The sequence below is a fragment of the Marmota monax genome, unplaced genomic scaffold, assembly GCF_021218885.2.
Source record: "Marmota monax isolate L192 unplaced genomic scaffold, Marmota_monax_Labrador192_F-V1.1 WCK01_AAM20220418_F8-fsc00022, whole genome shotgun sequence".
Classification (NCBI taxonomy): Eukaryota; Metazoa; Chordata; class Mammalia; order Rodentia; family Sciuridae; genus Marmota; species Marmota monax.
The window spans coordinates 24,435,580-24,451,944 of NW_026695215.1; the positions used below are offsets into that span (position 1 = coordinate 24,435,580).

Sequence of the window (16,365 nt, forward strand, 5' to 3'; positions counted from 1 at the left end):
TATGAGGGTATACTATAAATGTATACTGAGAAATTAGATAGCTGAATGAATTGGATAAGTTTCTAGAAAGACACAAACCTCTGAAAATAATTCCAGAAGAATTAAAAAATCTGAATAGAATTGTAGTGATCAACAAATTAAGTTAGTAATCAAACCCTACTGCAACAGTCCAGGCTGAGATGGCTTCAATGTGAATTATTATATCAAATACTTAAAAAATTATTGTCGATCTTCCAAAAAGGGAGCAGTTTTATATATATATATATATATATATATATATATATATATATATATATATATATATATGGGAGCAGTTTTAAACTCATTCTTTGAGGCAGACAATATTACAACCAAATATGTCCCAAGAAACTACAGATCTATGCCATAATTAACATAAGTGTAAAAATCCTCATCAAAATGCTAGTAAACTGAATTCAAAATATAAAAAGGATTATAAGCCATAACCAAGTACAGTTCAACATGAAAATCAATCAGTGAACATATCATATGAATAGAATAAAAGGTAAAGATCATGTGATCATCTCAGCAGACTTTTAGGATGCATTTGACAAAATCCAAATGTTTTTATGATTAAGGTCAACTCAGTAAGCTAGTCATAGGAGACAAAGACCATCTACGAAAGCCCCACGGTTAACATTGTAGTTAATTGTGAAAGACCAAATGCTTTCTCTCTCAAGATGAGGCACGACACAAGAACATTCATTCTTGCCAATTTCACTGAGTAATGTATTAGAGGATCTTGCCAGTGCATTTAGGCAAGGCAAGGAAATTAAAAGTACACTGATTACAAAGGAAGAAGTAAGACCATTTCTATTAGTAACATGATCTGGTGTATAGAAAATCTTAAGTAATAATTCTTTAAAAAGTTAGAACTAGTAAATGAGTTCAACAAAGTGGCAGAATACAAGATCAATATACAAAAATCAATTGTATTTCTGTGCATTAGCAATGAATATTCCAAATATGAAATTAAGAAAATAATTCCAATTACAATAACATAAAAAGAATAAAATTTCTAGAAATAAACACAAAAGTATAATACTTCTACACTGAAAAAATGCAAAAGATTATTGAAAACAAAGATTCAAATAAATGGAAAGAAATCCCATGTTCATAAAATAGAATAAACATTGTTGAGGTAGTTTATTGCCCCAAAATTAATGTATAGATTCAGTGGCATTTCTGTGAAAATTCTACCTGCTGCTTCTTTTTGTTGTAAAAATTGAGTTGGTTCTTTAAATTCATAAGGAACGCTAAGGGGCACAGAATAGCCAAATTAATCTTAGAGAGAAAGAGGACCAAATTGGTGGACTCACACTTCCAGATTTAAAATTTGCTACAAAGCTGTAATTATCAAGAGAGTGTGGTAGTGGCATAGAGTAGATATATAGATTAGTGGAATAGATTGATCATAACAGATCTCTGTCATGTAAAACACATTTATGGTCATTATTTTTTGACAAAGGTGCCAGGATGTTTTAGTGGGGAAGAATAGCCCTTTTAATGAATGATGCTGTGATTACAGGGTAGTTACATGCATAAGAATGAATTTCCACAGAATCATTCAAAATGAATCATCAACCTAAACGTAAGAAATGAAATTGTAAAACTTTTAGAAGAAAACTTAGGCATGTAACTCTTTATTACCATAGATTAGATAAGGATCTGAGCTATAACTTCAACATACAAGTGATTTAAAAAAATGGAACTTTATCAATAATATAAACCTTTGTGCTTCAAAGGACACTATCAAGAAAGTGAAAGATAATCCACAGAAAAGGAGAAATATAAGTCACATATCTGGTAAGGATATGTTCCCTAGAATATATAAAAAAAACTTTTACAACTCAATAGTAAAAATACAAATGACCCATTAAAAAAGCAGACAAAAGATTTGAGTAGATGTTTCTTCAAATAGGATCCATAATAGTAAGCTCATGAAAAGATGCTTAGCATAATTAGTTGCTTAGGAAACCCAAATTCAAACCACAGATAGAATTTCACATCCACTACAATGTCTATAGGCAAAAAATATAATGCGTGTTGATGAGGTTTTGCAGAAATTTGATGCTTTATGTATTGCTGATAGGAATGTAAAATAGTGTAGCAACTTTGGAAAACAGTTTGGCGGTCTCTCAAAATGCTGAATATGGAGTTAACTTTAGGCCCCACTGTTCCACTCCTAGGTATACCTAACTCAAAACAGAAAAATCTATACACAAATGTTCTTAAGCAACATTATTAATATTAGCCAAAAGATGGAAACCAGCATGTCCATCAGGTGATGAATGGATAAACAAAACATGGTATATTCATACAATGGAAAATTATTTAGTCATAAAATGGAATGAAGTATTGATTTATGCTATAACATGGAAATGTTTTGCTGAGTCAAAGAAGCCAGTTCCAAATGCCACATTTTGTATGATTTCATTTATATTAAATGTCCAGAGTAGGCAATTTTGTAGAGACAAGAAGTAGATAGGTAGGTCTCACTTGGGTCCCAAGACTAGGAGCGGGGAGATTTTGACATAACAGCAGTGAGTACAGAGTTTCTTTTGGGGATGATAAAAATGTTCTGGAATTAGATAATGTTGATGATTGTCAAACTTACTTGTTATAAATCCCTTTAAATAAAGGGTGAATTTTGAGGTATGTGAATTCCATCTCAGTATTAAAAGACAGATGAAGAAAGAGCTGTGTATGTTGAAAGACTGAGCATACTGACTTTTCCATCTCTACTATTGCCTTGTCCCCTGGCTCTCTTTACTTATCTACAGTACTGAGCTCCTGTAGGCATTCTAGATATATGTCTATACAAAGACTCATCCACAGTCATTTATAGCAGCATTATTTATAGTAGTCAAAAAGTGGAAACAAAGCAAATGTTCATAAGCCGATGAATGGGTAAGCAAAATGTGTGTGTGTGTGTGTGTGTAAATATATGCTGTAAAAAGGGGTGATGTTCTATGTGCTACATCATGGCTAAACTTTGACAACATGGTATATGAAAGAAGCCATATACAAAAAGCTTATATATGTTTGTATGAAATATGAAGAATGGTGAAGTTGATAGAAAATTTAAATTGATGACTTGTTGCTAGGGGCCTGGGTAAGGAAAAATAGAGTAAATGCTCCTGGGTAGAGAACAGTTTATTTGTGGGTTCTTAGGCATAATGAAAATGATCTAAAATTAAATAGTAGTGATCTATGCAATATTCTGTTAATATATTAAAAATCATTGAAATTGTATACATTAAAATGTATGATGTATGAAAACTATCTCAATAAAGCTGTTACTATGAAGAAATGAAGTAGGGAAAATTATTGATAAATATAAAATTTCATATTTTAAAAGCAAGTATGAATATATTATAATAGGTATAGAAAACTCTTTGGAAGACTATATAACAAAATGTTAAATAGCATTTATTTCTGGGTGGTATTATAAATTTTTTACTTCTGTACTTTTTGTATTTTAATAATTTTGTGCATTTAACATGCATTAGCTTGTATAATAAAATAAAATATAGACAACAAATTAATAACGCTGGTGATTGGATACTGTGACCTTTTAGAGGTGTGTCCCCTAGAAGGGTAAAGATACAGCCTAAAGGAGGAGTAATGAAGGAGGGAATTGGTGATACTGGTAGGCATTTTATTTAGTTACATATTCAAAAAGTTTGGCAGAAAATGTAAAGGAGGAAAATAATGCAGATAGCTTGAAAGGTCAGCATTGTGTATGAGAGACTCAATATTATAATAAAACCATGCATTTATGAGTGTTTTAATGCTTATATATTTTTTGATCTCCACTGTAATCCTGTTAATGATCCTGTTAAATAAGTAGAGCACCCTTTGTTTTGTGAGTGAATGATCTGAGGCACAGTGCAGGTTAAGTAGCACAACCAAGGTCGTATAGGCAGTTCTTAATGAAAGTCAAGTCTAGCCAGACTGTATGTTAGAGATTATAGGATAATTTAAGGGCCAAAGAGAGGATGTAAAAAGTATTGCAAGAGTTGAAGGAGAATGGTGGAATGAGATGGACATCATTACCCTAGGTACATGTATAACTGCACATATGGTGTGACACTACATCATGTACAACCAGAGAAATGAAATGTTATGCTGCAATTGTGTACAGTGAATCAAAATGCATTCTGCTGTCATATATTCCTAATTAAAATTAATTAATAAAAATAATACTAATTAAAAAAAGAGTTGAAGGAGAATTTGGACCATCAGTAGGATCAGGACTGTAAGAATTTGGTTTCTTATTAAACAAGAGGAGGGACCACTCGTTCTGATAGGAAGTGTGCAAAAATGACCATTTGAAGCAATCAGAAGAAAAGGTGATTTTGAACCACTGCTTTTCAGAGGAGATTCTTATTTTGGTATGAAATCAGGAAGACAAAATGAACCTCACAAAATAATAATTTTGTTTGCAAATAGCCATGTGGATATTTAATATTAGCAATAATGTGCTTGTGGTGTTTCAGAAATAAAATCTTGTTTTTCTTTCATTCAGATCTATTCTTACATATAACCGAATTGGAGGAAGAGTCAAGACACTCACGTTCTGTCAAGGCTCCCACTACTTAGCCATAGCATCTGATAATGGTGCTGTCCAGCTTCTTGGAATTGAGGCTTCTAAGCTGCCGAAGTCTCCTAAAATCCATCCTCTACAAAGCAGGTATCTATCTTTTGTCTTTTTAAAATTTTGCATTTAGTACATTATAGTAATTTAATTTTCCCTCATACACCACAGTGTAGTTGGAGCAGGCCTCTTACATTATACTTCTTTTTTGAGCCCATGGAGTAAATAAATCTGTGCTTTCAACTCAAAACTATCACCTATGGCTAATTTTAGAAGTCATCTTATTTTTTGCCAGTTAGTTAAAAGGTCAGAAGGGCAGCTTTGAACTTGTAACTCATCCCAGTCTGAAATCTGTCTGAATAATGCAATCACAAGTTATATCTTTTATATAACTACTAAAAATACAATTCTGTCTGGCCCATTTTGAGAATTCTTCATTAAAGAAGACTCAACCATCAGCATAATGTTGCTTGGCATTAAAATCTCTGAAGTTGATGAGAATATACAGTAAAGAGTTTAGGCATGTGATTTCCTTACCATTTTTAAAACAAAATGCTGTTTTTGTTTTTTTTTAAAGGAATTTCCTTCACTTCTTATTAATTGTAGCTGCTTACAGATTAAACACATGTAAAATAAGACATTTAAAGATAAAGAGCAACAATTATTTGGGTGACCAATATGTGTTATGTACTGAGGATTCCAAAGACAAATAAAATATTACATTTTTTAAGAATCTATAGACTAGTGGCAGAAATAGACAAGAATGATTTTAGTGCAGTATGGTAATATGCCATGTTTCATGGTTAACAGGAGTCCATTTGAAAGAGAGAAGAAGACAGGGAGAATAGATGTGAGCGCCTGAAGCAATGTGGTTGAAAGGGGCATACCAGGGACTGGGGCTGTGGCTCAGCAGTAGCGCACTTGCCTGGCATGTGTGAGGCACTGGGTTCGATTCTCAGCACCACATATAAATAAATAAAATAAATGTATATAAAAAAAAGAAAGAAAGAAAGGGAGGGAGGGAGGGGCATACCAGGCAGAAGTGGTAGACCCCTACAGAAAGAAAACAAAATGAGGAGACTTTCACTTAAGTGGATGATAACTCATAGTTGTATAGCTTAAGGCAGAAAAGGAATTTGTGGGATCACCAAGGATTTTTTTTTTTTGTTTTCGTTGTTTTGCTTTGCTTTGCTTTTGCATTTAAAAATGTGTTATTTTTAGAATAGTCACTAAACAGATTGGAGCAGCTTTAGTCCAGGACATATTTTTTATGGCTTTTATTAATAAATACCTGCCAGTTTCCTTAAAATTTGTTTCAGTAGAGGATGACTGTATAGCATTACACATATTGAGTTCATTTAAATTATTGGCAAACTGTGCAATGTGATGACTGTGCCGTCAGGTCACAACACAGATCAGATATGCATATTCCATGCAGGATTCTCTCTCAGCTGACAGCACTTTCTACTGTGAATGTTAATGTCTTTACCTTAAGCAAATTATTTATTGCCTAGATTTGGAGTGCTTGCCAGAATATTTGGGTTTTACTGTATCTGACTATATTATTCTCCGAAGAAACCTTGCCATAGTCATGTGTTTGTTTCATTCAGTCATATCACTTGTTGTCATGCCTCTTTAGGAATTAAAATTTATGGGAATAACCATTTCACATTTTATTTGATATTTTGATTTTCCATCTTCCCTGTATCTGGAAATATAGTTAGGAGTAGAATATTTGTAAATATAATTACATATGTAAGACAGAGAACTGCAAGCTACAGCCTATAGCATGGTCCATAAAATAGGAATGGTCTTTGCATTTTTAAAGGTTTGGAAAAAATATAATAAAGAAGAATATGGATATGAGATATATGTGACTCAGAAGACCTAAAATATTTAATGTTTTAAGAGATATATGTGACTCTTAATAGAAAACGTTTAAGAGACAAAAATAAAAGTCTGTGCACAAGCTTGATGTGTACTAATCATGGAGTCTGGCCAGTACACATTATGATATTCTCTTTTTTTTTTTTTTTTGTGGTACTAGGGATTGAACCCAGTTCATATGTATGTAGGCAAGCACTCTACCATTGAGGTATATTCCAAGCCCTCTGATGTTCTTTTCAATATAAAAATGCCTCAACTTGAAAAAAACTGGAATACCTATATAATAAATAAGGGAATAAATTATTTTTGGCTTATGCATCACTGACAACTCTTAATACATTTTGCTGATGAAAGAAGTTAGATCCAAAAGGCTAGGTATTATATATTTCCAATTATATGATATTCTGGAAAACATAAAATTATAGGGAGGAAGACAAATCAGTGGTTGCTACGAGTTGAAGAGATAGTTAGAGGTTAACCACAAATGGGCTGCACAAGATAATTTTGGGGATGCGGAATATTTTTCTGTGGTTACATGATGGAAGATACATGGCTATATTTGTCGTAACCCGTGTACTATATTCCACAAAGAAGTATATAATTTTTTTAAAAATCAACCAGTATATAGTGGGAAAGATGGAATGCAATCTGTGACAAATATATTTGTTTTTACAAATGAATCATATCTCATTGAAGAGCATAGAGAATAGAGGAACTAAAATAACTTTGGAAAGCAGTGTTTTAATTCAGTTCTACAAGTTTAATGACTAAAAGAACTGAACTCAAGTGTTATATTCTAGTGGTTGTTTTTTACAGGAATATGTGTTGACAGCTCTGAAGCTACTTTCTAGGGCTGAAGAAATAAGTAAATATGTTGTATCTAATGAGAGCCAGTTTTCTCACTAATGGAGAAAGAAGTTAAAAATAAGGAAAATGAGTAAAGGCTAGAATGAACTGATAGTCATGAAGGTGAAGATTTCCAAATGAACTTATGATTCATGTATATATATATATATATGTATAGACATACACACACAAAGAGATAGGAATAAATCCACGTCTACACACATGAAGTAGTGTACATAATATATTTTTTAGCTCTGGCCATTGAGAGGAACTAAAATCAGGGAATCAGGGATACTGTCATAACACTGAGCATTTATAGTGCCTAGATCTTGGTTTCTTAACACCATTCTCCATTAACAGGAATCAGGACTCCTTGAAGAACTGGTTGATCTTCAGTTAGAAACATAACTTTTACATTTTCTTAAAGTAATTTCACAGTGAATAATGTTAGCCAGTGCTACCTTAAACAAAGGATTATGATTTACCTCACCAGTAATACATCTGAGTATCAAGTATTTCCCCATATCATACACTTAGAAAGATAAGCCATTTCTGTGGTATCCTTCCCAATGAGGCATAACTTTAATAATGAGAAAGCATCAAACAAACCCAAACTGAAAGACATTTTCCAAAATGACTAGCTAGTAGTCTTAAAAAATACAAAGGTTGTTAGAGATTGAGGAACTGTCACAGACTGGAGGAGACTAAGGAGATATAACAACTCAATGTCTTGTGATATCCTGGAGTGGATATTGGGACAGAAAAGGACATTAGTGGAAAATGGATAAAATCAGAATACATTCTGTAACATGATTACTGGTATTGTACCAAGATTAGCTTCTTTGTTTTGATGAATGTTCTAAGGCTTTATAAGATGTTAACATGAGGCGAAGCTGAGTAAAGGGTATATAGAAACTTTGTACTATTTTTGCAGTTCTTCTATAAGTCTAAAATTATTTTTTTAAAAAATACTTCAGCTATAATTGTCCTAATGGGATTATATAACTTTTTCTCTTGAACATGGTATATATTCATTTTATATGGAAACTAGTTCTACATTTTTTGATGAGAGGAAAAGTCTGTATTTATTTTGCTTTATGTATTTCACTAGAATTCTAGATCAAAAGGAGGATGGCTGTGTTGTGGATATGCATCACTTCAACTCTGGGGCACAGTCTGTTCTGGCCTATGCCACTGTGAATGGTTCTCTGGTTGGCTGGGATCTCAGATCTTCAAGCAATGCATGGACATTAAAGCATGATTTAAAGTCAGGCCTTATTACTTCCTTTGCTGTGGACATCCACCAGTGCTGGCTCTGCATTGGTAAGCTGATTTTCAAGTCATTGACTGGTTTTTGCATGCCACCACTGCCTGCAGTTGCCATATTGGAAAGCTATTTTTTCCTTGTTTTCTTCATTGGTAATTTCTTTCCGTCTTCTCCCTTTTTCATAATTATTATAATTATTGCAATTTATTTATTTTTTTATTTCAAGACAATTTGGAAAGGTAAAATCAGTATCACAAGGCATAAACAATTTCCTTCTCGATCTTAAATTAGTATCTTTATAATCATTATAGTGATCAAATTTTCTGGCATTCTCTTACTCGGTCAGGAAATCACCAGGCTTGACTTAAAAAAAATAGAATTTGAGTTCCTGCAGACACAGTTAAAATTGTGTAACCTCAGTTACACAATAACCTCAGTCAAGCTGTTCAACTCAAGTCTCAGAATCTTCATCTTCAAATGGGATTAATGCTTTCAAAGGCTGCTTTGAGGATTTGATGAGCTAAAAGCTTATATCACAGTGTCTGGTGCAGGAGAAGAGCCAGCAATGGTTTCTCATGTTATTATCTTCCAAGCCTCTTTTCCCCAAAGGTTGAAGATACACCATGTGGTGATCTCTCTCTCTCTCTTTTTTTTTTTTTTTTTTTTTTTGGTGCTGAGGATTGAACCCATGGCCTTGTGCATGCAAGATAAGCACTCTTCCAACTGAGCTATATCCCCAGCCCCTACCATGTGATCTCGCTTGCTTCTTTCTTCTGTTTTTATTGTTGTTGGTTTTTGAAAATGTTTAATTTGATGAGTTCTGAAAAATATATAATATAAAAATATATACAATGTACCAAAAATATATACACCATAAATGGGATACATTTTCATCACTTCTTGAAAAATTTCCTCATACTCCTTTACATTCAGTGCCCTCCTCCCAGCCCCTAATAAAACCACTCATTTCTGTCTCCATAATTTTGCATTTCCCAGAATGTCATAAAAATAGAATCATATAATATGTGTCTCTTTTTTTGGCTAAGCATAAATTTTTTAGACTTTTCCATGTGATTGCATGTATGAGAAGTCTTATTTATTGTTGAGTGACATTGTAGTCTATTGATAATTTATGTATCCATCACATTCTCCAGTTAATAGATTATTGTTGTTTCTTGCCTTTATTTAGTTCTGAGTAAACATTTATAAATAGGTTTTTGTAAGGACATAGATGTCTATTTATTATAAGTACATACCCAAGAATGGTATTGCTGGTTTTTAAAATTTTGATTTTTAAAATAATCATTGTACGTATTTATGGGGTACAATGTAATGTTTCCATGTATCTTCATATTGTAGAATGATTAAATCAGGTAATTAACAGATTAGTCACTTCACATACTTATTGCTTGTGGTGAAAACATCTAAAATGTACTTCTTTTAGCAATTTTGAAACACACAGTGCACTATTGTTATTACCAATCTATGCAATAGATCACTAAAGCTTATTCCTTCTATGAAACTTTGAACATCTTATATCTACATTTTCTTCCTTTTTCCTGTTTTAAATGTCATCTCCTTGCCCCCATAGTACTTTGAACCTGACCCTTAGGAAGCTATCACATCTTATTCTTTCTCTCTTATTCAGAAGAATTAACAATCTTCTGTGTCTGAATTTAGGTTTCTTAATTCCCTAATTTATGTTTGCAACAATTATATATCTGCCCTTTTCTGTATTACTTGGGCTTTTTTTAGAACATTGATGGACCTTTATTTTATCATTTATTTATATGTGGTGCTGAGAATCAAACCCAGTGCCTCACACATGCTAGGCAAGTGCTCTACCACTTAGCCACAACCTCAGCCCTTCTGTATTACTTTTTATGTAGTTTATGTAAAATGCATTATTTTTGCCTTCTGTCTCAGTAAACTGTGCAGGTACAGGAAGATGTAATATTAGGTCTAGAAAATTAGATATTATATACTAGCAAGTTAGCAAATGGTAGTGATGCCTCTTAGGCTCCCTGATCAGCTTTTAGGGGGAAGCTTATGCTTATGTTTCCTGTACTATTTGAGTCATTGTCTTGGAGTGGGTCAGTTTGACATGCAAGCTGTCTTTGTGTAACTACTACTCCTTCCATCCCACTCCTGCTGGGATTGGAAACCAATGCAAGAATTTGTTTTCATGACCAGAGTTTAAGTTGCTATGGGTAGATGCAAAGACTTCACCCCAGTTTCTGCTGTGATTGGATATCCATATTCATCTCCAGGATGTTTTGGAGAAAAGGGCACATGAAAATGATTGAAATCTGATGACAGCTGCAGAGCTGCTACCAACTTTGGATTCCAAAGTGATCATTGGATAAAATAGTATCCACTATCCCCTATTACACCATTATTGAAGGTAGTCTGAACATTTTGACTTACCAAATTCAGTTTATATTTTCTCTAGTTTTTGTTTTTGTGAATACCTTTGGCAATGAATAACAGTATCAGTAATTAATGAATTACTCATTTTAAATTTACATTCATTAGACAGTACTCTACAACATTATGACAAGAACTTTATGTCTGTTATTTAACAACTATAGGTACTATTTGAAACTGGGAAGACAGCTACATGAGAATGAAACCCTTTTCTAAGGGATGAAGGCAATTTTAAAATACATTGACATAAAGTTAATACTTTGTACAAATGCCCCCTAGTGTGCTTTGATCATTATATGGTAATCTTTTTATGCTTCTTTTTCTTTAAGGTACAAGTAGTGGTACCATGGCTTGTTGGGACATGAGGTTCCAGTTGCCAATTTCCAGTCACTGTCATCCTTCCAGGGCTCGAATCAGGCGCCTTTCAATGCACCCTTTGTATCAGTCTTGGGTGATAGCAGGTAAGATGAAGGGCCACCTTTTGTGTATTGGGGGGTTTTCTTGGAAAATGTGTTATATCCTATTGCTAGGATACATTTTTAGTGTTTTGCTTTATATACAAAGAACTACTTTTCCTGTGATGTTCTGTCTATAAATGGAAGCTCTACTGGGTGCTCAGGCAGAAGTCTGGTGTCTTCTTAGGTTATTGCTGAGTTGCTGAGACTGGCCTCAAGCTTGTAATCTCTTACCTCAGCCTCCTGAGTTTCTAGGATTATGGGTACTAACTCTTCTTTTTCTCATTCCACCTCTAGTGCATCAGCTATTCTACAAATTCTGTCTTAAAATATATCTAGAATTTGACCACTTCTTATTACTACATTATTGGCTCCCTATTTCAAATTACCACAATCTCTGTCCTTTCTTTGCAATATCCTCTTAATTCCCTGCTTCTGACCATATCTCTTAAGATTTTTTGTTTTTTCTGCTCAATAACTCCCAGTGGCTTTTCATTGCAAGTAATAGCCAGTGTGGTCCAAAAGGCTCTATGGACCATAAGGAGAGATCAGCCCTCATAACCACTGTTTAACCTTTTTATTAGTCAGGGTTCCAATGAGAAACTGATGGCATACCAATGGTAGGAAAATTATAAGGATTTATTTTCAAAGAAACTGTTACAAAGGTGTGGATATAGGACTATCATAAGATATTGCAGTAATACAAGATTAATAATAGCAGAGTAGCAGTAGAAAGCATGAGTGGAAGGTATAGTTACTGGAATTTGGAAAGAAATTAGAGAAAACCATCTTGAGAGGAACAGTTATTTGGAGGTGAGGGAAACAACCAGGTTGGGGTAACTGGTCTCTATTCCCTTGGGGCTCCTTATGGGCATACGTTAGTTTTCTGTGACTGCTATAACAAGTTACCACAAACTTTGTGGCTTGACATAACACAGTTTTATTTCCTAACAATTCTAGAAACCAGAAATCTGAAGTGGGTTTTGTGGGCCAAAATCATGGTAGCAGAAGGACCATATTCCCTCTGGAGGCTATTCTGTTTCTTTGCAGTTTCCCACTTCTGTTGCTGTACTCCTTTAGCTAATGTCTCCTTCCTTCATATTCAAAACCAGAAAGATCATCTTGGTTCATTGCTCTATTGCTCTAAGCAAATGAAGCCTGGTATATTGTCATTCCCCCGCATCACAATCCTAAGGGATAATTTCTGTCTTAGGCCTTGGAGTTTCCAATTTTTGTGATCTGTCACAGATATGCTCCAGTTATAACTCATGTTTCTCTTTATTCATCTTTCTCCAAAATAGCCACAGATTCCCCCCCCCATTTAGTTCTTTCTTGCTAAAGTAGTCTATCTGTCTTTTTAGTCCCTATTAAAATATTCTGTCCATGATGGGACCTGGATTCTCACCCACCAGATGTGATTTTTTAAATTCCCTGTATTCAGGTGGAACTTACACTTACTTGTTTCTTTGCCAATGTCTTCTTGTTTTCCATATATCCTTTTTTTTCTCCACTTCTGGAGAAACTCACAAACTTAAAACAAAAAACATAGGTTTCTTGAGGGCTGGATCTGCATGTGATTTGTCTTTCTGCCCTATAATTCTTTTCACCAGTAAATATTTATTGTTAGTCTATTAAAAGCTTGTTAACTACACTCACCCAATATGGTGATAGGTTCATGTTGTTATTTAAAAGTGTTAGTCAGTATTTCTTATAGGTTGGGAAAAAATTGCTCTACCTACCACAATGTGAAAGCTCTGAGTGTGAGATCCTTCTGCTCTAACAGTTCTGGCCTTTGTCTCTCTTAGCTGTTCAGGGGAACAATGAAGTATCCATGTGGGACATGGAGACTGGTGACAGAAGATTTACTCTCTGGGCCAGCAGTGCACCACCACTTTCTGAATTACAGGTTTGTCTCTAGTTCTAACTGTAAAGAATATTATTGCTCACATCCTAAGCACTTTCAGGTATTTTAGCAAACAAGGGATCTATTGGGCTTTGGGATTAGGATTAAAATTTGAGTTTTTAATAACATCAAGTATCATGTGAAAAAAAAAAAAAAGTATCATGTGGCCATTGCTGCATGCATATTTTCTAATTCCTTAAACTTGCTTGTGTCTGCTTTACTGAATGTTTTGGTTGCTAATTACGTAAAGTTTGTAGTATCTCTTTAGAACTACAGTAGACCTGGGTTAATTAGGCAAATACTGGATTCAAGTTTAGGTTATGAAAAAATGGAATATGACCATCTTAAATATGAGGATCCTGACTTAACCATGGTTTGACCAAATGATTTTTTTACTTTATAGCGATAGTGTAGAAGTGATAGACATTCATTAGAAACCATATTTGAAATTTTGATCTTTTTTTGGGCTAACAGGTATGTGGTCCAATACACTCTTGTGATGCTGGGCAGTGAGCCATGTTAAAGCTTCGTCCCAGGGTTTCATAAACTGACTTCCAGACCACTCACGTATAATTGAATCAAGCCTTTATTGAAGCACACCGGTGGTGGCTGACCAGAACATAAAGCTGTTCCCCTGATCAGCCCCAAACAATTGCAAGGGCGCTCCTTATAAGCCTGAAAACCGCAAAAGGGATGTTCAGGGGGTCTAGCCAATGCAAGCAAGCCAGGTTACAGAAACGGGACAGTGCAGTCAAGGGGAGGGAAGCCTAACCAATCACAGTTAGCCCAGTCACCCCAGTTACAGAAACAGAGCCCCCTCACCCTAGTTACAGAAACAATACTCCATTAGGTAGTTCCGTGTTCTTAAAGGTTTCTATAGCAAAAGGAAAAGAACATCTTGCTCCAGTCATGACTCTTCTACTTGGCATGGTTGTTTTACAGGATGAAGTCATAAAACAAAGTGGAGTCACATTTGCTCCTACTATCACATTCCCCATTGGTTTTAGTAGGTTTGATGTCAATCTTGCACATCATTAGGCCTCAGTTTTTGTTCCATCCTTCTGTGTCTAAGGGACTATACTGGACTCACAAGACCATAAGTTTGACCTCACCTACATTTTTTTGTGTATAGTTTAGGAGGGTTTTTAAGAGGCAGGGTCCTACAGTAATCCCAATCAGGAGAAGGACTAGGGGCCCAACTATGGCTTAAATGATGGTAGTCAACCAAGGGGACCATGAGAATAGGTTTTGGAACCAATTGCCTGAAGTTTCTAGTGCTTCATCTCTTTAACCTGTTTCTCACAAGCGCCAACTGTTCTTTATTATCCCAGAATGGTTTGCAGAGAAACAAGTTTCTCCTGGAGCCATACAAAGTCCTCCTTGTTTCAGAAAGAGACCATCTAGAACTCATCTGTTTTGTAAGACTATTTCTGTCAGAGAGTCTAGTGAAACCTTTAGTTTGGAGATTGACCTTTTTAGTTTTCCTAAATCTATATCTATTTGACAGCTGAGGGACTTCCAAAACCAGTCAGGAGGGGAACTAAAATGGGGGCAGCCAGTCTATGTTGATAAATCAGTGGGGCCTGGCCTTTTAATAAGTCCAGGTGTTCTTTTCCCTTTACTCCACCAAAATAGTAGGTTACATAGTTCAGAGTTATTGACAGTTTGGAGATATAGGCAAGGAGTTCGAAGTGGGACCCAGGAAGCACAATTTTTGGCGAACAGGGAGTTGTCCCACTTATAAGTTGGGTTGTAGAAGCAAGTGTCTCTTTCTGGGAGATCACCCAGCGTAATTTGGGGAGTAGTTTTCCAGGTACATCTTTCTGAGCTAGACATGTTGCAAACATCTATATTGACCGTAATTTTTTTTCTAATATTAGAGACCTCCAACTGCCGTAAGGGAAAAGGGCAATGACCGTTCCTGCTACTTCGAGCTGAAAGGGGGGCAATGTGCAGTGGGCAAGCAGTTTGGAGTCCCTTTTTAGAAACTGAGTGGGTCAAGGAGTCCATGGTAAAAATCTGCTCAGGAAGAACAGGATGTAAATTCACCTGGGGTGGGCACTTCTATGAGAGAAACAAAAAGACATGAGTGCTGAAGTAAGATTAATACAAAATAGCAGTTGTAGCATCTGGAACTTGTCCATGAATATCATGAAACTGACAGAAATTAATAATTGTTTACCAGGAGGCAGAAGACCTGAGAAAATGTCCCCATAACAAGGCCTAACAAAGCCTAATAAGGCACTTTTTTTAGGGAACATAAATCTTTAACATTGTCAGAATTATCAGGAATGTAGACACAACATTTAGTTAAATTTGTTAATGTCATCTGATTTTTGTAAAAATACCTTTTTGGCATGACTTCTGTGTTCAGTAAAGATCCTTTTGTTACTTAGGGCTAGATAATTATATTAATAAACATTGATTACATCTACCTGTATAAGAAGTTAGGAAGATCTGTAGGCCTTAAACTGACTAAAAACTTCTAGCAGTTTTTTATTGATAGTTATCAGGCATTTTTGCCTAAGAATTTTTCTTTTGTTGCCTCCAGTCTTACTTATTTTGGGGGATGCTAACACTAGGGTATATTTTAAGTTACATTAAAATAACTGTTGTTTCTTTTTAAATGCCCAGGAATGGCTGTGATTAGGTTTTTAACTGTTTTTGCTAGATGTTTAAGACCAAGCTGGTCAAACTGACCTTGTTTCTATCTGTTGGTAAGAGTCAGCTGAGTTTCCTTGGAGGACATTCTTGGGGAACGTGTGAGTAGCATTTTAGCTCTGTTAGTGTCATCTGCATTAGGATGGGTCAAGGTCTTGCTGACCATATGGCTTCCCTTGGAAGCTTCAGGCATGTCTCTCCTTTTCAATGACCCTCCTCTTTTGCAGCATGTACACTCATTGGCTTTTTGTTTTCCATTGGTCTCATTAATCTCCCTTATCGGGAGGTTATGTGGCCTGGA

At 34.9% G+C, this 16,365-nt stretch overlaps 1 protein-coding gene across 3 annotated transcripts in view; it reads left to right on the top strand.

The window, feature by feature from the left end:
* Pik3r4 (phosphoinositide-3-kinase regulatory subunit 4) overlaps positions 1 to 16,365 on the top strand; it is a 75,684-nt gene that overhangs the window by 52,095 nt on the left and 7,224 nt on the right. For all 3 annotated transcript variants that reach the window (XM_046431361.1, XM_046431360.2, XM_058574947.1), the window contains 4 exons: positions 4,550 to 4,714; positions 8,463 to 8,674; positions 11,375 to 11,506; positions 13,306 to 13,406. In XM_046431361.1, the coding sequence (XP_046287317.1) occupies positions 4,550 to 4,714; positions 8,463 to 8,674; positions 11,375 to 11,506; positions 13,306 to 13,406 (610 nt within the window). The remainder of the gene's footprint in view (positions 1 to 4,549; positions 4,715 to 8,462; positions 8,675 to 11,374; positions 11,507 to 13,305; positions 13,407 to 16,365) is intronic.